Below are 23,872 nucleotides of genomic sequence, written 5' to 3' on the forward strand. Positions count from 1 at the left end.
AGGACCAATACTAAAGCGTTTTGAAGATCATCAGCTTCCATTGTTTCTAATGACATTAACACTTACAGTTTTGTATTGTAATAGATAGGCCTAAAGATTTCTGACAAGTGTTAGCCTATTTTCTATGTCTTCACTATAGCTGTGACTAGCAGCTCTATAACTGTTGGTTGGTCCATGAAAATGGACTTTACCTGGAGCTTGTACAGGATTTGGTCATTAGGATTGTATCGCTGATTTAAATGGTAGGGCCTAGTTCTGGTTAAGATTTTCTTAGGGCAAATGGCTAAAACGTTTACACAAGTCATAGTACTCTTATGTAGATTTTTGCAAGCAATTTGAGATAAGTCCACTAGCATTTTTGGTAAGTCAAATTTCCTGTTTTTGTTGTAAAAAAACAATCTACCTTCCACTTCCTTGAACTCAGAGCTTTGAATTGTTAATGTTTGTGTAAGCATCTTAAAAAAACAATCTACCTTCCACTTCCTTGAACTCAGAGCTTTGAATTGTTAATGTTTGTGTAAGCATCTACCTTCCACTTCCTTGAACTCAGAGCTTTGAATTGTTAATGTTTGTGTAAGCATCTTCAATTTGTAGCCTAATGAGTAGCATGTCAGCCTCAGTTTGTCTATGCTAATGCATGTTGACTTCCCCCTACAAGGAAATTGCACATATTCCTAACATAAAAGACACTATTGCAAATACGCTTTTCATGTTCAATATTGTAATCATCAACATATCTTTTGATAGGATGAATGATATGGCAGACATCAGAATCCCTCAAGATCCCTTCTCATTTGTCATGAGAGAAGAACGTGTAGTGGAAAGGGCCTTGAGCTCCTGGTCCAGGATTTCCTCAGCTGGACAAACTGTGCTCATTGAGGCGTTGCAGATCTTCAATCCAGTGTCCAAGGATATTGCGGATACTGAGGAGCTTGTCTCCTTTCTCCAAGGGTTAAAGGAAGAGGGACACAAACCTACAGTCTTAAGAAGTATGGATGTTTATGGGTACAAGTCATCTACAACAAGACCACTCCCTGCAGACATGCACAAATCATTAGAAAAGAACCAAAGGTTATCCAAAAAGAAAGGAAGGAAACCTCTCAACAAGAAGAGGGACATCAAGCACACATCGTCAAGTGTAGTGGAAAGAGTTGGTTCAAGGCATTTCTCGCAAGAGCGGTTCAAGGATGCAGTCACCTCCAGACCCCCATTTCTGACTGTGGAAGCATCCCAGGTGCAGCACTGCCTGAGATTGACAAATATCAAAGGCTTGCCAGCAGGACATACGGCCAGACTTCAAATTCACACAGATTGGAACTCTGTAGGAATGTCTGCTGACGACTCGAAGCATCCTCCAACACGTACAGGAATACCCCTACAGCCTTCACAGGGTGCTGGTAGAATGCCAACAGCAGTGGCCTTGCTAAGTCCAAGAATGGTCTCCTGTCCAGTCAGAGTAGACAGCACTCTCATTGGAGACTCAGCCCCCATCATGTTTGCCAATATGTGTGACATGGACATGACGAGCAATGAACTGGGATGGAGAGCTGATGGAGCACAAAGGGGGCTGAACTGTTCCAAAGAGCGGTGCATGTCCGAGCCCATGTGGCTGATGAACAGACGGCGGGATTCTGAATGCAGGCTGGATGAGAATAGTCTCAGGTGGAAAGTCATTAAGGTGGACAATACTTTATCAGTTGAGGAGATGAGGAGGAATGCACAAATGATCTTGCAAGTAGATTTGTCACCTGTTATAAAGATTCAACCCCTTGTTGTGGCTTACCAAGTAGATCATAGATAAGATGTCTGGGGTGACTGCTGCAATTTACCCTGGCTTCTATGTTGCAAGACATTTCTGAGTTAGCCCATGTCTATTTGCTGCCTGGTCAAAACTTATAGGACTGTTATGCTGTCCACATACAAAAACATTTTGTTAAAAGTAAACTATAATCACATTAGAAACCAGACAAACATTTTGCTTCCACACTGGTTTCTTTTAAGTTAGGGTTAAACACTTTTTGCAGCCTGTTCAGTTACAATTTTCAGGAAGGATTTTTAGCAAGGCTTATAATACTTTGTTTGCCAAATAGCTCCTTATTAATCATTTCATTTTTGTAGTTTTCAGAGCAGAAGTTCTTTTTGGCTGACATTTGTCAGAAATTCCAAACAAAATGTGCTTTGTTGAGAACTTTGGAGTGCCAAAGAGTAGATGACGTTTTTCTGACTTTCAAACCCGATCTAAGATCCTGATGGTGCTAACTTTTGACAGTTTTCCTTTTCTACTATCCTTTGTTGCCAAAATGTTGGAAGATTTTTCGAAATTATTTGATGTAACAGTTTAAAACAAGACCTAGGTATCTTTTGCCTTCCTGTATTGCCAACAGTATGTTGATGTCAAGGTCTTTTGGAAAAAAACGAGTTTTGATGGTTTGGGCCTAATTCACATCAGGAATTTGCACAATGGTTTTGGATTTCTTTACCCTCTAACAGCATTCCATGATGGTACTCTCCTGATAATGTCCAATTCATACTGTTTACGGTTTCTTATTGTAAAGTGCAGCAGCTATATTGTATTTTATGTAGCATTTTAAGAGATGCCTCAATAAATTGATTGGAAAAGTTCAGTCATAGTATCACTTTTTCAGAAACTTACAAATCACATTAGTATATGAAAGGGACTAGTCGAAACCCAGACTGTAGACGATAAAGGGAGTGTAAATCACTAACACAAATGCTTTTCCTAAACTTGCATCTCCTTTGGGGTTACTTGAGAAGGATTTTCAACATTTAGAAAAATGTAATTCCCACTTGTTTGATTGGAAACAAAGTAGTACTGGCTTCTGTGTGTCACAGATAAATCAGAAGAAGCATTGGTCCTTCACACATTATCGCAATTATTCCAAGAAATGTATGTCAATTCTATTTATTTTACATTTAATTGTCAGTCATTAAGATGCCTATATGCTGAAATTTCAAAATGGCATGTACTGTCAGGAATCTTTATTTGCCTTTTAATTGTATTAGTCTGGTTGTCGAGCTAGTTCCAAGAGCTAGTTCCATTCTCCTGCCAACAGGCAGCTTCCTCTGTGTGGGGGATGGGTTTGCTCTGCGTGGATGTTGGAGGAGGGGAGAATAGAATGTCAGTAGCTGTGAAATCTAAGCTTTAAAGTAATGAATTTCCCTGCTAAATAATGAATATTTAAACTGCTCTCATAAATCTCGTTCGGGAAATCATCCACAAACATACTTAGACAAAATATGGTCATGCTAACACTACTCAAGAATTAGGGGTGGTCCAGACGCTTCGTCCTCTTGTCCAGAGTCCTGAAATTATATTAAACCATTACATTTCTAGTAGGAACTGTACTGCTATAATTGTTGCCTTTTTTTTACACACATCCATTTCTCAGCTATTTTTTAAATGTCTTTGATTCTCTAGTGTGCTTCTACTGAAGCTTCCTGCACCAGCTGTGGGTAAGCAAGTGGAGCTCAGGGATTCAAGTACAAACTGGAATACTTACACCAAAGGGCTCTACAAATGCTTGGGAGCCACTATACAGGGGGTTAGGAATGGACACCAGGGCTGGTTTGCCTCCTCTGGAAGAAGCACCCTCATCTTCATTCTATAATTTGGGGAAAAGGACAATAAAGTTCATGTTTGTTTTTCCAAGGGTATTTGCTTTTCCATTGCTATTTAGTATAATAAAGAAGCTTTTTACCCTGAAGTAGTGGAAGCGGAAGGCATCATTCTTGTGTTTAAAGACATAGTACCCTATTCCAGTGATGATGCAGATGATCAGCAGAGTAACCAGAATGGAAGATGCAGCAGAATGGGGTTGGCTCAAACTGTGATACACCTGGAAAAAACAGGGTGAGATTTAGCTTGCCTGAGGGGTCCACTGGGTTTGACTAGTAGAAGTAAATAAACATGTTTTTGGAGTAGATCAGATTTGAATTCACTCACTGGTAGAGGTGGGGCTCGTAGTGGACCTTCAATTATATGTATTATACCATTGGATGCTGGGATATCCCAAGCTAATAATAGCCTCTTGTTCACAAGCTTCTCTGCTTGGGAATCCTGCAAACAAAAAGTATTCTACATTTCTAAAGCCAGCTGAGCTTGATGATGTATGATAATCTAAGACCAGTTGGGAGGGTAACAGTTGTTGAATTGGCAGATATTTTTATGATTGAACTGAAGACACTGATCCTGTGTGAAAGTCTGGCTTCATATTGACCTTGGTGATTGTGGTATTTACAACCACTGAGATGTTATACCCCAGACGAGAGGGGATAACTCCTTGATGCTTCAGGTCATCGTAAAAGTGGATGCTGTTATTGGTGGAAATATGGTACTCCATGTCTCTCCCTGATAACGTCTGGATGTATATTTACAAGACAAATGGTTATTTGACTTCACCAACATTTTACATTTTATGTATTTATTTTGGCCCTCCTCACCTCATTTTCTGAAAATCCAGAATTGTGTGGTACAAAGAGTGTTGCATATGATGAACTGGTTGTCATAAAATTCAATAAATTCTGTCCCTCTGTTGACTGTGCATACATCAGTAACATCTACAGAGAAAGAAATCCATAAAATGCAAGGACAATTATTAGATGTCACTGGAGCGTAGACACAGATACATTATGGTCAGGTCACAAATTGGTCTTGATTTCCCTTCAGGTATACTTGCCGTGTTAGTGTAAATTCATATTTGAATATTTGTCCCAAGAATACTAGCATATACTTACTTTGTAAAATAAAGAATAATTTGAGTTGGTTGCTATAACACTGGACAGGTCCCCATTGCAAAAATCTCCATTTCCAACATAATCACTTCTGCACACACAGGAGACATCTGTAAAAAAAAAGGAGTAAGTTCACCAATCTATTTAATCATAAATAAAGAATTTTTTAAAAGCATGTAGTTGTTTTACCTGTCATCCGATAACAATAAGCGTCATATTTGCTGCTGGTGTCTATAGGCTCTTTGTACAGGACAATGCCAACATGGTTGTCACCACATTTAAAAGAGGGAAACCTGGTTGGATACCCAACCTTTTTCCCGTCTATCCATCCAGCGACACACAAGTGCATTCCAAGCTGGAAACAGAATTTGTCATATCAAGACGTGACGTTACTAACAAAAATATGCCAGTCTAGCTGAACTTTCACAAAACCCAAATCCATTCCATGATTTTAGTTGAATGTTGGAAGAATAATTGTTTTGTATTTTAGGGATGACCTGTTGAGCATCAGACATCTGTGAGAAGGTAGCCAGTGTGGCCTGCTCTGCCTCGCAGGCTGCTCCTGCCTCTGTGTAATTCATCTTGTACTTTCCAGCAGGTGAACGCAGGTGGAACACTCCAGCAGTGTTACCTAATACATTGTGAAGTGAGTACAATATATTTTACAGTGTTCACCAGCAATTTTGTTAGATCATAACACCTTTACATTTTTTTCATATTAAAAGCAATAGAAACTACTGACTGCCATAGCCCCCTGACTTGACCATCTCCTACCGTGAAAGTGAAGGTCCTTGCAAGTTGCCTTGGGATCACAGCCTCCATTGTCATAGAGACAGCGGTCAACAGGAGGAACCAGCTTTTCCAGGCACTGGATCCCGTTCCCCACGTAACCTGGGAGACACTCGCATTTCCTCTCATTCTGACAAAATGCCATACATACAAAGAATATCACTTAATAAACAGGTTGTAACATAAACCATTCTCTTTACCCTATTCAAAAACACATTTTGATTTGATGATAATATAGATTCTCAGTAACAGTCCTACAGGGGGGAGACAAATGATGAACTAAAATACCCTTTTCACACCATCTGACTCACACCTTCCAAGGAAGGATCGCACCACTCGGAGAGGAAGCTAAAATGGCTTCAGTGGCCATCATGTGGCCTCATCACTGAGGATTAACACCTAGGGTTAACTGACTCATTTTGTCTTGCTGTTTTGCTAACAAATGGTGAGGGTTGTTTAGGTGGGGGTCGGTATATAGAGGATGGGTCATCGCAAATTTTGTTTTGGAGTATTGTTTCGTATGCAGTCTCCCTACACTGACTTGGTATGTAATTGTACTTGGAGGTTTGTGTAACATAAAAGAGTTTCATTTCAGTTTCTCACAATACTTTATTGTTTGGTTCAGGTATGATTTCATCATCCACAATAACCCCCAGAATCATTTTTGTGTAACCCTGGAAACCCACTATGCTAACTACTAGACCTGAGATTAGACCCAAAAATTGGAATGACTTACAGGACCTGTGAATTGGCATTCTGCAAAATCACTGCAGCCTCCATTGGTCTCCTCCACACATCTGTTGATGGGGCTGCAGGAAAAGCCATCGCCAGAGTAACCGGCTTGGCAGGAGCAGTTCACAGTGACACCTGTCTGTGTACAGTTTGCATGCTGGTGGCAACCTCCATTGTACTCCCCACACAGATCAGGAGCTGTCAGACCAATGACAAAAACAGGGAAATAGTCAAGATACCTACACCTTCCAACCCACAAATCCTGATCGGTACATGCCAGCAACCCACCAGTGCAGTTTCTACCATCCCCAATGTACTGGGATTCACACTGACATGCATTGTCAGGTAGGCACACAGCATTGGGATGGCACTCAGGGGAGCAGACAGGCTTCTTTTCTAATCACAGACAGGAAATGGCATGTTTGATTATACATTAAACACAAGATTGTGTCAGTCCGTTGCCGAGACAAAGATTAAAACGTTTTCTTTGACTAATGATCTTTTGTACAGTTTCTGATAGTAAAGTTGCATCAGTAGAGTTTGTACCCATCTTCATCTGACATGTGTCTCCCGTCCAGCCTTCCTCACAGGCACAGCTCCCATCACCCGCCATTCCATCATCACAGTGCCCATGCTCAGCACATCTGCACGCTACAACAGACACATGTCCCACCCTGCAGTTATTCCACTACACCCATAACTTAGTGCTGATTTAGTGATTGCCTCAACAAAGTCAAATACCATGTTTGTTGTTTTTTTTTAAACAAATGTTAACCCTTAGATATTGACTAAACAGACCAAACAGTAGTAAATGAAACATGAGTACACTTTGACAGTTTTCAGTAGGACGGTGAACCTGTGCAGTTAGGCCCGTAGTGTTGGTTGCCACACAACTCGCAGGCTGTGCCTCTGAAGCCATCATGGCACTGGCAGGTCCCCTTCCCCAACACGCCATCATTGCAATTTCCATTGTTACCACAAGGGGCCTCTAAACCACCAGGGCACACTGAAACAACATGGTATCCCGGTAGTGAAAGAGTATGTTGACACTAACTGTGTAGCAGAGGCAAATGTGCAACATTTGATGAGAATGTTGTCTACACCTGAACCTCACCTTGACAGTCTCACACCTGAACCTCACCTTGACAGTCTCTCCCAAAGTGGTTATTGCAGCAACGTGGGGTCCATGACGTGGTCTGACACACCCTCTTACAACCGATGTTGCGACTTAAAAAATGTTTACGGATGTAAAAGTCTTGAAATACATGAGCGTGTCTGGGGAATGACATGGGGTACATGTTCTGTGAGCAGATATCGGTCTTGCCCTGCGGGAGAAGAAAATCGGTGGAAATTACTAAACATCTATACACAGTCTGCTATCGCACAACCTGTGAATTCTGATTTCTTTTCAATACTAAATGTATTTTTTGTCTTACCAGGTCAACAGTCCCATACGGACACCTACGTGGAAGAATACAGCTGCCACAACGGCCCTGGTACAACATACATCTATGTTTCATAAAAGCTTTAACTTTACTGCCAATCATACACATAAATAACAATGACTCGCATGAAGATAGAAGTCGCAATGTTGTAATATTAAAATGTTCTTGAATACTCACAAAAATAGTCCTGTTTTCAAGACCATCACAGTGAGCACCCAAACCAGGGGGTTCCAAAAGCTGGTCAATACCATAAGCAATACCAACATCAAACTGCATGAACCGGTCAATGACTATAGCACTGTTGTCATTAATGATCACGTTGCCCTAAGAGACAGAGACCATAAACCTTTAGTTGTCAAGCTTCCGTCTGTAAAACACCTGCAACCCTAGAAGCCTGTGTCTTAAAAATGTGAAGGATTTCCACCATATCATCGCTCAGAAAATCAAGCAGCAAATTTACCACAAGTTTTTTGTCACAGCTGAATGAGATTTTTGACCCATGCATTGTCCGGTAGGAGGCATGTGACCCTGGCTGAGTCACACCCATAAGCTGGAACATTATAGAAAAAACATATTATTGGTTGGATGCTTTAAGTATTTTTTATTTAGAAACAAAGGAAGCAGAAGAAGCCTTACCCTGCTGTTGCGGATGATGTGGGCCTTGATGGAGGCGACCAGCTGGTCTCTGTGGTCCTCACTGTACAGCCAGCGCTGCCTGTCCTCTGACAGGGCGCTTAGAGCAGCATCAGATGGCCATAACATAGTGAAGGGCTGGTGGATTTTGTTCTGTAACAGGCTCATTAGGTTGGCATCCTAATGCACCACACAGACACACACACAAATATACAACCAAGTACTTACTTTATAATTCATAATTACATTGCAATTACAATTTATGTACAACATTTTGTATTCATGTAAATGTATATATAAAACCTGGATTATAACATTATGCATTTTGGGGAGGTTAATCTCATCAATATTCTAATATGAATGTCCTTAATTTAGAAGTTTTCCCTGGGATTGCATGTATTTACTAACAAATCATTACCTTGTTATTTAAATCTAACATAATCTTATGCCTTTTTTCCATCATGCTGATAGGTTAGCTTCTGAATCACTGGGGTGGTGAAAGGTTTCCACATATTACACATCATAGCTGTTGATATTATTACTTATCCTCCTCACTGTACCTGAATGAGTTTGCTGAACTTTGTGTATCCATATACTTTAGCCGACTCAGTAAAATTAATCTGAAATTTGCAGGAAATAACATTACTTCACCAAGTCTGAGACACTTTGTTGTTGATAAGCTCAACTAGGATGGATTTGTACCTTTTCTGATAGGGATGGTTTATCTTTCAATTCATACGGAGTGAGGACCTTGTCAATATAATGAATCACACCATCGGTAGTGGTAAAATCACTGGTGACAATTTGTGTGTCTCCATTAATGTACACCGTGCCCTGGGAGGAGGAGGAGGAGGAGGAGGGGGTTAGAGTGAAGAGTGGTATCTTCATCTTGAATTCCAATACGGTTTACTGCTGTGAGAAAGATAGACACACCTCCTTGACACTGAAGGTGAGCTGGTGACCAGATATGGACATAGTTTTGCTGGTGGTCTTTAGGTTGTCCAACATCAGAGTCTCACAGGAAACGATGTGGTATCTCAGCAAGTCTGAGGATCGCCCACGGCTTTCCCAGAGACTCATCTGCCCAGAGAAAGAGAAGCCACACCCTGTCAAACGTAGAGGACGGGCAAATGGTTAAGAAGAAGCAGAAAAAAACATCTGTTTTACCTCAATGTTGCTGTTATTCAGTGGCACAAACGTTGTGAAGGGTCCATCCCCATATAGGATGCGTGAATCATATACCTAGAATCAGAAGTAACAGCATGCTGAGCAGGCAGTTGGTCTGATCAAGTCATCATATAAATCGTCAAGGATACTCACGGGTAGTGCAGAACTGAACCAGGCAGCTTCTGGGCGGCGAAATATTTCCTGCATTAATATGTCAGAGGTTCAAAGTGTTTGTTTAATAACATTGATACACACTGTCAGCATTGTCTTGTTTCAGATTTATTTATCTAGTACTCTAATAAATTCAACTGTTGGGACGATGTTCTTTTGTCATTGAATCGAATGAAAGGTTGGGGAGGGATTCATGATCCCAATGATGAACCTGTTCAGCACATTCAAACATCCTCATCCATACTTTCGTGAAACTTTAGTGATCACGTCGAGGGACACTTGGGACACTGTCCATGCCGCACTCACAGTTCTGGTGCTTCCTCGGCAATCAAAGCCATCTCCCACATGGCCTCCCATGCAGGAGCAGTTCCTCTCACCTTGCCCCATGTACAAACACCTGGCATATTTACCACATCCTCCATTGTTCTGCAGAGGAGGTTACAGATGTAGTTCTGATGTGATACGGCATACAGAAAGGTTTGAGACTTATGGTTTAACATACATTTTTACACCAAGTAAAACATTGATGGACACTTACAGTTTTGCAAGGGTTAATTGGGAAGCAATATTTTCCATTTCCTGAATAGCCTTGCAAACAGTTACAGGCCACCTGAAAGATAAAGGTTTTTTATTTATATTTTTATACCAGGATGTGATACTGGCACAGCCAGAACCTGAGCTACTAGATGTAGGCATGACCAATCTCTCTGGCTGAAGCTTAGATGAGAACATGGGCAGACAGACTCAGGTCTCGGGCTACGTGACATTTAACTTAGCCACTGAGAACAGTGATACATGGGTTATGAGAGAGAAAACGACTTACTAAATTTGGGCCTGTTTTGATGCACTCAGCCCTCTCGCTACAGCCACCATTGTCAACTCGACAGCGGTCAATCTCTGAAAACTCACAAAAATGCATTTCTTTTCAAGAGGTACAGTTTAATGTTATTGTATAGCTGTACTGTACATACAGTATACAGTACTGTAAGTTAACCATGGATGTCTTGTTCTGTGATTGTAACAGTTTGGAATTTACAATTGTTTGGCTTAATTATAGATCAAATTAATTAACTTTATACATTTTTTTAACTTTATTTTGTGTATCATGGAACAGGCAAGAACACCTGAAGTTATCTGTTGTAACATACCTAAGCAGATGACTCCATCTCCTGTGTATCCCTCTTTGCAAGTACAGGTTCTCTCTCCTGGTACAGTCTCAGTGCAATTGGCAAATATTGAGCAGCCTCCATTGGCAGTAGCACACAGATTTCTCTCTGTACAAGACATTACAAAACAAGAGTATTATATGTTTATATATCGGTGTATTTCCATATGGTGTAAAGGAAAGGCATCTTGTTGGGAGTGTTATACAGGAGTTAATCTCTGCAGTTTTACATAGGCTACACATACAAAAATCTTAAATGGAAAGTATTTCCTACTTTGGCAGAAGGTTCCATTTCCCTCAAAGCCGGCGACGCAGGTGCAGGAGGGAGGGGCTCCAGCACCCTCAGAAACGCAGCTTAAACAAAATAACGATGGTCATCTAATGATATAATTACTTATCAGAAATACAACTTGGTCCTCAGTTAAACACTTACTTTGCGTTCTCATCACAGGCACCTCCACAAGCATCAGCCACAATTTCTAATAAGAGAATGGTTGACAGCCCAATAAATGTTTTTTAAAAGAATGGCTTTTTATCTATGGCATGTTTTACCCAACAGTTACTAAGTAAATATCTTATGTTGTCGATTGTCCAGAAACATACCCACAGAGCAATTGACTCCTTTCCAGCCCTTGTAGCACAAACATCTTCCGTTGCCTTCCAATCCATCCAAACACTTCCCATGGGCACAACTGCACTCTACAAATTGATGTTAAGGATTTTCATTGTAGCTACTGTTTTAACAGTTGGCTGCAGGTATTCCACCAAACCGGTCAACAAATGAATATCCATACACAGATTAAGCCTGATGTAAGAAAAGGCAACTATCACAAATATCTATCGTTTTCTTTCTTTTTTAGTTTTTCATTGGACATAGAAACAGATTCGTTGGGATTGCTGTGGTAAGACATGATGCCATGTTTCTTCTGGATCAAAGACAGTAGTAGTGTTTCAAATCTGAAGTTTTCACTGAGCCTCAGTGATTACTCCTACCTGACTTGCAGTCTTTCCCATATCTGCCTGGCTCACAGGTCTCGCAGGCTGTGCCATGAAACCCTTCGTTGCACAAGCACTCTCCGCTGCCAAAGTTGCCATCCTGGCACTTGCCATTGTTTGAGCACCAGTTCTCCAACTCTCCTGGGCATTTGAAACAGTCATGCCCGAAGTACCCTGGGCAGCATGAATGATCCTGCACCCAACAGGTTTAACAACATTCAGATCTGTACAATCTGGGATCTGGAAGTCAGGTGGCTGAGTGGTTAGGGAATCGGGCTAGTAATCTGAAGGTTGCCAGTTTGTTTCCCGGCCGTGCAAAATGATGTTGTGTCCTTGGGCAAGGCACTTCACCCTACTTGCCTCGGGGGAATGTCCCTGTACTTACTGTAAGTCGCTCTGGATAAGAGCGTCTGCTAAATGTAAATGTACAATAGCATGGCCAACATGATTGGGAGCTGGACAGCTTTTGGACTAAGAATGTACTGTTCTGGAATTATGCCCCTAAATTCCTTTTGCCAGCAGAGTAAATATCGCTTGAGGTGTTGTTTTAGACAAAATACTACAGAATCTGTGTAATTCAGGAAAACTTTACCTCGGACACCTTGAAGCAGTCCATCACACACCCTTGGACAGATGTGTATCTGGAGCCAACTTTCTTCCTGTACTTGCAGTTTGATCTCATATTCTTGGGGAAACTACTCGTCATCTATAATTCAGACATAAAGGATCAGTCATAAATATGTTAAGAACATGGTAAACCATAGCACATGACAGATGTATGCAATAGTGTTAGGCTATATGAGTATTGTCTTACTGGCTTATATGAGGCGTAACATCTGGGTTTTGCATCACAGCTTGTACACCTCCCCTTTTAAAGAAAATCAAGTAAAATCAAGATAGTTAACATTTCCGTTATCGTGTATCATCATCATGAATTGCATTAGGAATCAATTCCGATATTCCATTATTTACTAAATGGAACTACACCATAACTCACCCTGCCTTTAAAGATGATTTCTTTACCACATCGGTTTTTGTGAACCTGTAAAACCTGGGGGATTACCATGACAACACCATCTCTTGTCTCATTAAAAGTTCCATCTAGAGGAACGTCATTGGCCAACGTCTAGAGGAGATGGAGAAGGGAAGCAGTTACCATTCGGGCAAAAGTTTGTTTTAAATGCTAATCTAAAGAGAGGGCAAGTAATGATGTAATACCTGGTTTTTACTGTTAAAATGAAACATGATTTGGTAAGACTTCCCAAGTGTAGTGGTTTTCAACATCCCATCATGCACATGGTCTGGAAACACTCGGTCATTAATAATGATGTGGTATTTAAATACTTCTTCATCCTGTTGAGAGAGAACAAGATTATCTGTAGTATAAAAGTCAATGACAAGCATTTAATTGCACAGACAATTACCTATTAGCCTGCTATCATTTCCCACAATTGTATTTTTCTTTTGTCATGCCACTACATACCAGTTGAGTCTGATTTGATTTGCTGAGATACTGTTTGACGGCATCATCGTGGGGTATTAGAATAGTATAGTCAGTTGATTTGATAATCTGAGTCAAATTGTAGAGCTGCAAGAAGGAGGAAACAATATCAATCCCAGTTTCAGATGTTCTGATTGTGTTTGCTAGCAGGAACAGCTCTTACCACTGCAGCCTGTCTGAAAAGGCTGAGGGTGGGGGTGTTGTTGAGATACTCCATCAGATCAAGGGGTGGTGGAGGTATGTCTGCCAAGGAGGGGATGAGCACCTAAACCCCGATTTGAGAATATTTCAATTGTTGTATGCTACTGCAAGCAAAAACAGTTGGCATTGACTACTGTAACATAATGGTTGAATACATATATTTAGAGAAAGCTTGAAGAATTATTTGGATATATCATTTACAGGACACTGACGTATACATAAAAAGGAATTACATTGTGTCAATTGATGCTTCGGAAAAATGTTATACCCTAACGATTACAAGGAAACTACCGTATCAATCCTGTGAATGTATCCGTTCACTGCAGGGAGGTTACTGGTCACAATCTTTGAATTCTGTATCAAGATTTGCTGTAATGTCAGAAAAAGCACAAAAAGGCCCATCGCCAAAATGAAAAGTCACATTTAAGAAGTTGTTTCTCACCATATTAATGGCTTGTGTAATTTAAATAAAATCATCAAAACTTTTACCTACACCACTTATGTTTTTTATCTCCCATTCAGTGCCTGAATTTAGGGTCGGCAGTTTCATGTTGACTTGTTGGTCTAAGTCCTCAATGGAAAATATACCCTTTAGTATGTGTGCTCTGATGAAGGGGGAAAAAAGCAAACAACATTAGGAGGCCAACATTTTTTGCTACGACCAGCAAATCGAAATCATTGCGATTTTGTACTTGTCCAACAAGGGACCAGGTCTAACTTAAAGGTGTTCTCCTATGCAGTGAGAAGGGTCAATTACCTTACAAGGTAAGGAAGCTTATAACGATCAGACCAAAAGGATTTCACCTCTCTGGTTACATTTGCAATTGCTTTGTCGGTAGGTATTAATGCAGTGATGTTGCCACTTAGGTCAATGTCGGCGTTCCTCTAAGAACAGGAGAAGCATATTGAATACATAAATGAAACAAATGTAATAATTTAAATGTAGTTTTTTTCCGAGGCGATGATTGAGATAAGACCTCTTAAAGAATGTTAGAGCTACATACCACAAATAACCTGTAGAATGCATACATTTCCCTGTTCATCTCCACCTCCTGTAAAACAAATAATGATTAAAATAGTACAATAATCAGACAAAAGCAAGTGCTGCTAGAAAGATTTATAAATATATAAGAAGTGCCAGGATAAGGACGACTAAAAACAAGTCAATTTCAAAACAAATCCAGAATTTTACCTCTAGGATATTTCCATAGCAGATGCGTCCATCTCCACCATAACCATCAGGACAGGTACAGGTGTGAGTTCCTTCTACTCCAGATTTACATTTAGCCTGACCAGGGGACAACCAGACAGAGTGGATCTCAACATACCGTCAAACAAAATAGCGGTGAGCAAGAACACAGTGTAGAATATTACATGTGAAACAGGTAAAGGGCCCAAAACGGTAATACAGTTTAGTATTTGACTGTAGCCAAGGACATAATGTAGAATTGGAAAACAATGTTTGTGCAAACCAAGGTATGGCAGTCTCCGTTGGTTTTCAGGCAAGGGTTGATTAAGTCACAAATGATCCCATCTCCCATGTATCCTGTCTTACAGTTGCATTCATTCTAGGAAAAGCAGGAAGGGAGTTAGACATGAACAGGCAGGTCTCATAAAGAGAGACTTGGTGTGTAACATTTACATAAATGTATACACATTCTAAGGGTCAGGATAACTATTAAATCATTTAGTTCTGATTTAGTGGAGGGGTTTAGTGTGAGAGCCAATGGTTGATCCAGTACCTGGCCTGGGCCGATAGACTTGCAGTCTGCATTTGGATGACAGCCACCATGACTTGACATCAGACAGCTGTCCACCTCACTGCAGAGCAGCCCATCCCCTGTCCAGCCCTCGTTACACACACACGATGCGTTCCCTGGACCTGCATGGACACAATGGGCCTGGAGGGATATATCAAGACTCAAGTTGAAATAACATCTTACATCAGGTATATCTATTCTCTATGAGGCGATGAATATACAGTATTGTATATGTTCATATAAAACCTCATCCTATCAAATGACAATATCATTTCTTATCAATAAATTGAATGAAGACCAGTTTCCCAGAACAGTGTGACACAGCTGATTCAACTGAATGGTCGTTATCAAGCTTCTAATGGACATTCATTTGAATCAGGTGTGTTGGAGCAGGGAAACATCCAAAACATACAGGACATTGGCCCTGAGGACCACGGTTGAAGACCACTGTTCTAGAATCTTTCTTGATGAAGGAGCTCCTCTGATGAGGTTAATCTGAGTCCGCGAGGTAGACAACCTTCTCCAGTCTTACGTTTGTATCACAGCCCCCTCGGTCAGGCAGCAAACAGGGATTGACAGCTATGCAGTAGTGTCCGTCGCCTTTGTATCCTGGCATGCACACACACCTATCACACAGGGGATACAGAGTGTGGGAAAAACACTTGAAAAGATCCAAATTCTTTTTTTTAAACCCTCAACCAGGAAGTCAGAAACCATAGCGCCAACTAAACCAATACATAGGCATGGTTGATGTACTATTAACAGAACCAGACAGAACCTTTTAGAACATTACAGAACATTTTCTACTAAAAGGGGCTGTTTTTTGAGAGGACACTGACGTTGTAAGGCTGTCCTCTTCCCTGCAGTATGCATGGACATGACAGTGCTCTGACAGGCCATCTGAGTTGCAGGGCGTGGCTGTTTTATCACAGTAGTCCCCAGAGAAGCCTTCCTGACATGTGCTCCACCTGCAGACGCCCAAACTGCCGGGTCTGTTGTCACACACGCCATGAAGACAGCGACAGTCTAGTCACAGTAAAAACAACAAAGAGGTTACATCTCAGCAGCAATACACCTGCGTGGAAACACCCAAGGTGTATTTACACTGTAAATGTAATTATCTAAAATATTTTGTATCAAAGTAAAACCATCTCTATTTTATACTTTATGCATTTAGATTCAAATTTGATGACGTAAATACGTCTGGGCAGTGGAGGTAAGGGAGAGAGGAGATAAGCTGAAGAAGTCACATTCAGATTCCGTTTGTAGATATTTACTCAAAAGTTCAAAGGCAACTGGTCTCACCCTCGTCACAGTTTTCACCATGCTTGGCAGGATTTGAGCAGATGTGACATGCCAGACCCATGAAGCCTTGATCACAGCTACACGAGCCGTTCCCATGGATACTGTCGAAACACTAGACAAAAATGTCCCTCTTTCACATCAGATGTACAATATGAAACTTAAAATACAGAACCTCAGAATGTACTGAATGGAAAAATAGTTTCTACCCTTCTTCTGAGAACCATACATTCGACTACGTATAGAGAGAAAACAATAACAAGTTTAAAGGACTGTATGTACAGAAAGGGTTGGAAAATCTTTCCTTACTTTCCCCTTGCCGTAACATGGAGTCTGGAAACCCCCGATGCATGGTTTACAGTCAGGGCCGTAGAAGCCCTTGCAACATTCAGCCCTCTGAAACAAATACAACGTTTACTCAATTTCCCAATATTGCCATGTGTGTATAAAACAGTACAAGCAGTATAGTAAAGTATGGTCCCACCATTTGAGTTGTGCTGCAGTATTTGGCGCAGCCCTTGCTCATTGAGGGATTCCGTTCAGAGGTTTGGTAATCACAGTTCATATGGCGTGACTATGGCACAAGGCATAGTAACTGGCCAATATAGTAACACAACAGGCAAACACCTCTCAAAAATGTAATCCCTTTTGAATGACAAATATACTGTATAAAAGCTCTCTGGCATGGTCTGTTGCATAATGAGTTAAATAAGAATTTGTGTATTTTACCAGTTCGGTGCTGCCGTCTGGACACTGGGTCTCATAGAGGTAACTGCAGCGGACACATTGGCCCTGGAGACACAGGAGTTTATCTTAATCTAGACACCATTGGGACATTTCGTGGAAACCATTTCAGATATATCTTAAAATAAATGACTTATTTAAGGTAACTGAACAGGTAGAGTATATAGGAGTCTTAGTCTATGTTAACAATGTGATGGAAAATGTACATATTTTGTATTCCGCCTACCAGAGTGATCCTGGTCTCATTGACATCACATCTGTGAGGCAGGATTGGGACTATGGAGGCTGGTACCAGCAAATCATCTACCATGTGAATGATACCGTTAGAGGCAATAATATTGGTTTTCTCAAGAGGGGCGCCCTTATCACCCAATAAGATCTTTCCCTGTAAGAAAGGAAACACAATTGTGTGAGTAGGCAAATTGAATTTTGACTCGAATTGAATTCACATTTTGTATGACATTCAGCAATGATCTCCCCAACCATTTCATGAAAACTCTAGGGGTCTTATTTGTATGTTACTTTTTCATTTGGAGTGACAATGAGCCTTTTTGTATAAACTTCATGTTAGCTATTGACATTTACTGTTCTGTATTGACAGTTACGGTTCTCTCTGTTACATCTTGCTGTGACGGAGCAATTTTCCCTCAGGCATAAAAAGTTTAGTCAAATCTACTATAATTATCGTGTGTGGATTAGTCACCAATACACCTACTTCTGGGTACAGAACATTATTGTAAGGAGCTACCAATCAAAGGACTTACATCACTGGAGGTAGTGATTTGTAGGACCTGATTGGCCATGGTCTGAATCTGAGGCATGAAGGCCAGCTGCTCCACTGTGAGCTAAAAAGAGAAAGTAACATCATCTAAATACATGAATAGAAAATGAATAGAATAGTGGTGGTATTGTGAGACTCAATTCAAATTGCCAAGATAAACACCAAGACCCTTACTGAAGCCTTGGAAAACATGTGGTGTTTAAGGAGTTCTTGAAGCTTGTCCTTGGCCTAGAACAGATTTAAGTATTCTGTTAGTCTTTTTCTTCTTTAGCATAGCATAGACAGAATTCAAATGCTGACCTTTAAGGGATTATAAACCTCACTGTTCCCAGCCCTCAGTCTCTGGGAGGCTGTTGGCCAGCAAGGGGTCGGTGGGGGTTATAATAAGGTAAAAGGAATTAGAGACTGGCCCACAGACTGGGAAACAGTGAGGTTTGTAATGCTACTCACATCTGTCAGCATGTACATGATCCTTCCATCTCTATACTTGTCGATAGCTTGGTTGGTGGGGACAAACACAGTCAGAGGCCCTGGGCCTCTCAGTGGCAAAGGGGCTCCACAGTTCTAGAGAGGTAAAAACAGGTATACATATGGGCATACTTTCAACCACAATCAATTAAAAATCATGATTTAGAAATTCCAGCAATCGTACAGTGTTCCATGATTGTAAACTCACATCAACCAGTGAAAGAAATCTGTTGTATCTTTCATCCTTTCTCAGAATGTCCCCAATTGTCTTGTCGGCATGCTACAGACCATAGAAGTCCGGTCATGAACTCATACAACTGTGGTGACATCCTGTTACATGCTCAGTATGAATGGAGGAGCAGCAGCTTTGTGTCATCTCACCTGCTCATCCCTTGGAGAGACGGATATCGGCTTGTCAATGATGTGGATGATCCCATTGGCTGCTGGGATATCTTCTTCTATGACTGTATACATTCTGTCTGGATCTTCCAATAGGAAGAAGTTCTGAGAAGAGAGTAAGCATACCATTTTCAGATGACACCACGTAACAGCAACCTTTATAGAATCTCAGAAGGCGGTTTTACCTTATTAGCTTTGAGCATGACAGAAAGTCCAGCAGCTGTTTGAAAGGTGAAGCCTTTCATGCCTTTGTAAATGTGTTGACCGTGGATGAGATGGGCTTTGCAAATCAATGTTGCATCAACACCCTATGGATAAAATCTCCAATATTAAAACAGACACCAGTAACTCATAGCCAGGTTGCACTGCCAGTGTTCTTCTCAGGTTGTCAACCATCAACATCTTAGCTTACAGTTAATGGATTTGTGAGAAGAGGAATGAATGCTGTGAAAGGCCCACGTTGGCTGAGGATCAAGGGACAGCCTTTCTCTAGAAGACAGAAAGACCAGTCAATCCAACTTTCCATCTAACAATCTATGAGGTTTGCACGGAGACTCCCTAAAACACAGTGAATCTTTAACAGATCTTAAAAATAACTCAAACAGAAAATTAACAACGAAGAGGAAGTAGACGTATCATGTTAAAACTGTTAACCAAATTACCAAACAGCATGATGGTCCCAGTGAGCTTTCCCTTGTGCGCTCCATCACTGTTCAACTCCACCACCCTGTCCAGCAGGGTGCCATAACAACGCCTTCCATCACCAACCTTCCCAGTGTCACAAATGCATCTTAAAAATAAAAAAAGGACCCATCGAGATGTCATCTTCCATGCACCATCAACCAACACCTCACAGGGAATTGTGCAAATTGTGTTTTGACTAGCATGTATTGATTTACCATACATGTGTTTATCAAGAGGCTTGCAGCTATTTTGTCCCTTTTTGTACACGTGTTGCTTGTGTTCCTCTGTGTGTGTAGGGAGGACAAACCTGGGGAGTCCATCCAGTTCTGTCACACAGCGGGCTGTCCTGTCACATGTGTGGTCTGAGCAGGCTGACTTTAGAGTACAGCCTGCAGAAGGAGGGGACCCCTCCATCCCACTCATACACACGCAGCTGGACTGGAAGAGTGGGCACAGCAGGAAAAGTAGGAGCGTAAGTCATCACCCTAAATGTGACTGATCAACCCTAATGCTGTAGGTGCCAGTGAGGGTCGATCCCTGAGTGCGCAGTGGGATGTATCTCACCTTGCCTGGGCCTTTGTAGACACAGATGGTGGAGTTGGCAGGACAGCCTCCATTGCCTTTGGAACACGGGTCGATGGGAAGACATCTTTGTCCGTCTCCTTCGAAACCGATTTTACACCTGCACTGAAATGTTGTGCCCCCCAAATAGGTGCACTCTGCATCCAGGTGACATTTGTTTGGAGAGCATACACCTGCCAGGTACAGATACAATGTCACTCATAACTCAACCGAATCATCTTAGTTTACTGTACAGGCAATATCCCCTTCCTCATTTGGATGCCCTGCTAATAAGTTCCGGTTGGCTCCATCTCTTTTGTTTACATGATGAATATGATCTGCTCTTTGTTACCTTCACAACTGTGTCCAACCTTCTTGAATCCAGGCAGACATTCACACACGGCATTGTCTCCCACAGCCTTACAGTAAGAATATGAAGTACAGTTTCTACAGGAGGCAGATACTGTGGAGAATAAAGTTAATTACTTGTGAATTCAAGGAACCGTAATTGTGTGCTCAGAAATTATACTTCATTGTCAACAAACTGTGGTTGAAAAGGTTTGGAAATTAAATTGGTTACAACTGGGTCTCAACTCACCTTGTTCACAGTTGAGTCCTGAGTAAGGTGGTTGACAGTAGCATTCTCCATTTCCCTCTGGTCCATTGTTACATTCTCCATGCACACAGTTGCACTCTGTATCAAGTACACATTGTCAAGTTAGGATAGCTGGTATTCGACTTAAAATGTCTTGATTGTTAGGTACAAATATAATAGACAACACATATTAGCATAATAAAACCTCAAGTATCGGTTTCAGGTATCAAATAAGGAACATATTCATATATCAAGAAATGTACAGTGAGTATGCTAACCCCACATACGTTTTTTACAGTCATTTCCATATGCATTCTTATCGGTGCACTCCTGACAAGCAGACCCAGCAAAACCTTCCTAAGGGGAAAAAACACGATAAAACCATTAAACATTTTCACATATTTATATTTCTGTATTTATTTTATCACCATTGCAAATAGTGTTTAAAGTACTTGTACAATATTTATTGTACTTATGTCAAGTCAAACTTCAAACACAACTCATCAGGACAGAGATAGGCATTGTACCGACTCTTAAATCTATATCAGACCCACTTTAAGAGATTATCTCCAATACTCACCTGGCACACACACGTCCCGTTGCCTGTAACTCCATCCATACAAGTGCCATGCCAGTTACAAGGATTACCAGACCAGATGGGGCATGCTACAGTGACAGAGACAAAAAGACATAATAACCAAATTCACAAACATATCATTACAGAAATCGAATACAGATCACTAGAAGGAGACACAATAATTGTATACTCCTAATCCCAAGCTTGTTAACTCTTTACGGACCCACACCCCGGGCCTGAGTGGTGTCCTACTCACGTAAACACAGATGGCCCCAGAAGCCTGGACAGCATCTGTGCACTGTGACAGTCCTCACACACTCATGTGTACAGCCAGACAGCTCCATATCATGTCCACCTATATCCATTACGTAGCTGAAAACATGAATGGCAGCAAAGGACACTGACTTTTCCGTTCCCAATCAACCACATCCCTATTTCAAAGCACACATTCCAATTCGGCTCATTGGCGAACGCATATTTTTCCCCTTTGCAAGAGTAATTCCAAGTGTTTGCTGGGATAAGGGGATGGGACAGGGGAGATTACCTGCAGTTAGCCACCCCAAAGTCTGTCGTGGTCTTCCTGTGTCCCCGGGGACACTGCACCGCAGGAGAGGCAGCACAGGAGGTACAGGGGGTGAAGTGAGGGACAGTCTGAGGTACATCGCAGCGATTGTTGGAGACTAGCTGGAGTGGACAGGTGGGATAGTACATCAGTCATGAGTCACTTAGCAAACAATATTTAGATGTCTTATGCACAAGGATGTTAAGGGTTATGGAACCTGCACATGTAAATTAGTCATTGTAGTGGAAATTACTCATCATTCCGGATCAATCGATACAAAAGAGAAAAGATTTGATGAAATGTTAATAGTTTGCAAACATACAAATTCTGATTGAGCAATCTTTGCTTTCTCCAGATCAGTAATACTGAACAAAATATTTGATTGTTAAATCAAAAGCATTCAATCAAAAGAGACCCAGCAAAAACATACAACAAAAGCAGTTGCTTACCTGTTGTTGGAAACTACATGACACCATTAGTCCAAGAATGAGGAGGTACATTATGGTTGTTCTCATAGTGCAGGGTGTTAAGCTTTTTCCAAACTTCTCTCACATATAAAAAAGAAAAAAGCGTCAAAGGATCCTCCCCCGGTACCCTTATCTCCTATCCCCGGAGAGGCCAGAGAGTAGAAACTCCCCAAATACCTTCCTCAATTCTGCATTCTGTTTCCTAACCTGACGACAAAAAAAGTTGCTGACCGTTCCTAGTTTAATGTGGCAAATGCTGTGGTTATATTGAACAGAATCAACACGCAAACAATGGTTCAAGTGGAGAGAAGGGACTGTGAGAAAATATATTTTCCTGACAGGAAAGACCCCCTCCCAAATCCCCTTCTATGATTGAACGGATATCCTTGGCTGTCAGCTGACTGAGCTGTCAAATTCAGCAGAATCTCTAAAAGCTAATCAACGATCACAAAACAACTACCAGCAGATAGTCTGACCTTAAAACTACCAGTCTAGACTTGACTGAAACAAGTTGCAGAGGCATTGTGCTTTGAATAATGGTTAAAGTGTCCTATATGTTTGTTTTTAAGTCACGGTGCCCATCTATCTGGGGGGTCCAGGGGCACAAGAGGAAACCGTGAATCTTATAAAAACACAAAAACCTTGTGATTTCCCAGAACACCTGACCCTCTGTCAACTTGGTGTCCCTTGTCACACAATGCTGCCTCATCTGTTCCACACTCATTTCCTTTCATTGTACTCTTTTGATTTAGGCCGACAGTTTGGACTTAAGTGATGAGAGAAAGTGACTAGTTTTGCTAGAATTATGTTTCCCCACAAATGGTATTATAAAAAATCCACCTCTGAGAAGATACAATGTTTACATGATCTGTTGTCTTTAGGCTTTCAATTATTTCAATCCAAAGGCGTTTGTTCTTTTCAGCCTCAAAACAGATACAAACTGACATTCTTCCCAGACACTCTACAAGGCAGAGTATATTATTCACAACAAAACAGACGCCATAACCGGATATTTCCAAGGGCAGTGACCAACCTACCACATTAGGTACTGAAGGTCCAATGTAGACATCCAAACTATGGTACTGTTGTCAGGCTAAGGAGTTCAACACAACAGTCACAGGGCCATGTACAAACACAATGCCATTACTCTCATTATGACTGTGTGAGAGTCCATGAGCTCGACATGCCACCAGGACAGGATGCTACTGATTTAGGCAAGTAATGGCAACTCAGAACCAGCAGCACCTATGGACAACCTCCTGAGTTAAGTATGATGCTTCAGTCCAGAGGACGTTTTGGACAATAGCATCATGCTCTGGAAGGATTACATTATAAATAACACTATTAACAAGATCACAGATAAGAGTCTAGCACATATCATACCATCTCTGTACATCATCCCTGCCCTGGAATATCCAGG

General features: G+C 41.2%; 2 protein-coding genes across 4 annotated transcripts in view; one reads left to right on the forward strand and one right to left on the reverse strand.

Moving 5' to 3' along the window:
* Positions 1-2,624, forward strand: part of ccdc71 (coiled-coil domain containing 71) — a 9,069-nt gene extending 6,445 nt beyond the window's left edge. For both annotated transcript variants that reach the window (XM_062459075.1, XM_062459065.1), the window contains one exon: positions 748-2,624. In XM_062459075.1, the coding sequence (XP_062315059.1) occupies positions 749-1,801 (1,053 nt within the window). In that variant the 5' untranslated portion in view covers position 748 and the 3' untranslated portion in view covers positions 1,802-2,624. The remainder of the gene's footprint in view (positions 1-747) is intronic.
* stab1 (stabilin 1) lies at positions 1,508-22,719 on the reverse strand. 2 transcript variants are annotated; one of them, XM_062458963.1, is made up of 70 exons: positions 22,435-22,719; positions 21,968-22,107; positions 21,680-21,795; positions 21,427-21,512; positions 21,134-21,203; positions 20,850-20,945; positions 20,604-20,714; positions 20,255-20,445; positions 19,998-20,128; positions 19,669-19,796; positions 19,419-19,495; positions 19,192-19,314; positions 18,989-19,111; positions 18,816-18,887; positions 18,590-18,703; positions 18,314-18,367; positions 18,123-18,203; positions 17,585-17,743; positions 17,344-17,406; positions 17,099-17,188; positions 16,924-17,010; positions 16,618-16,729; positions 16,152-16,338; positions 15,845-15,938; positions 15,295-15,453; positions 15,025-15,120; positions 14,745-14,840; positions 14,557-14,604; positions 14,310-14,437; positions 14,046-14,157; positions 13,844-13,921; positions 13,515-13,616; positions 13,334-13,438; positions 13,069-13,203; positions 12,848-12,976; positions 12,665-12,718; positions 12,443-12,556; positions 11,848-12,043; positions 11,458-11,553; positions 11,288-11,333; positions 11,129-11,208; positions 10,838-10,963; positions 10,513-10,586; positions 10,228-10,299; positions 9,996-10,115; positions 9,672-9,719; positions 9,519-9,593; positions 9,285-9,431; positions 9,054-9,185; positions 8,912-8,971; positions 8,355-8,531; positions 8,179-8,268; positions 7,896-8,042; positions 7,710-7,766; positions 7,415-7,598; positions 7,130-7,279; positions 6,820-6,924; positions 6,562-6,669; positions 6,278-6,471; positions 5,527-5,671; positions 5,250-5,383; positions 4,942-5,107; positions 4,756-4,862; positions 4,462-4,578; positions 4,239-4,379; positions 3,965-4,078; positions 3,720-3,857; positions 3,522-3,623; positions 3,248-3,324; positions 1,508-3,106 (listed from the first exon to the last, which is right to left on the reverse strand). In XM_062458963.1, exons 1-69 carry the CDS (start codon positions 22,498-22,500, stop codon positions 3,274-3,276), a joined length of 7,626 nt encoding a protein of 2,541 aa, XP_062314947.1. In that variant the 5' UTR covers positions 22,501-22,719; the 3' UTR covers positions 1,508-3,106; positions 3,248-3,273. The 2 variants fall into 2 exon arrangements, with proteins under 2 accessions (XP_062314947.1, XP_062314939.1); XM_062458955.1 differs by having other exon boundaries at positions 1,508-3,324.
* Positions 22,720-23,872: the final 1,153 nt, after the last annotated feature.

This window comes from Osmerus eperlanus, chromosome 1, assembly GCF_963692335.1.
Source record: "Osmerus eperlanus chromosome 1, fOsmEpe2.1, whole genome shotgun sequence".
Classification (NCBI taxonomy): domain Eukaryota; kingdom Metazoa; phylum Chordata; class Actinopteri; order Osmeriformes; family Osmeridae; genus Osmerus; species Osmerus eperlanus.

Excerpts from the sequence above, each read along its gene's own strand:
- stab1 (XM_062458963.1), bottom strand. The coding sequence starts at position 22,500 with ATGAGAACAACCATAATGTACCTCCTCATTCTTGGACTAATGGTGTCA. Across the intron at positions 17,011-17,098 it reads ACTGCAGCACAACTCAAATG|AGGGCTGAATGTTGCAAGGG; the intron begins GTGGGACCATAC and ends TATTTGTTTCAG. Across the intron at positions 13,922-14,045 it reads AGATAAAAAACATAAGTGGT|CAAATCTTGATACAGAATTC; the intron begins GTAGGTAAAAGT and ends CTGACATTACAG.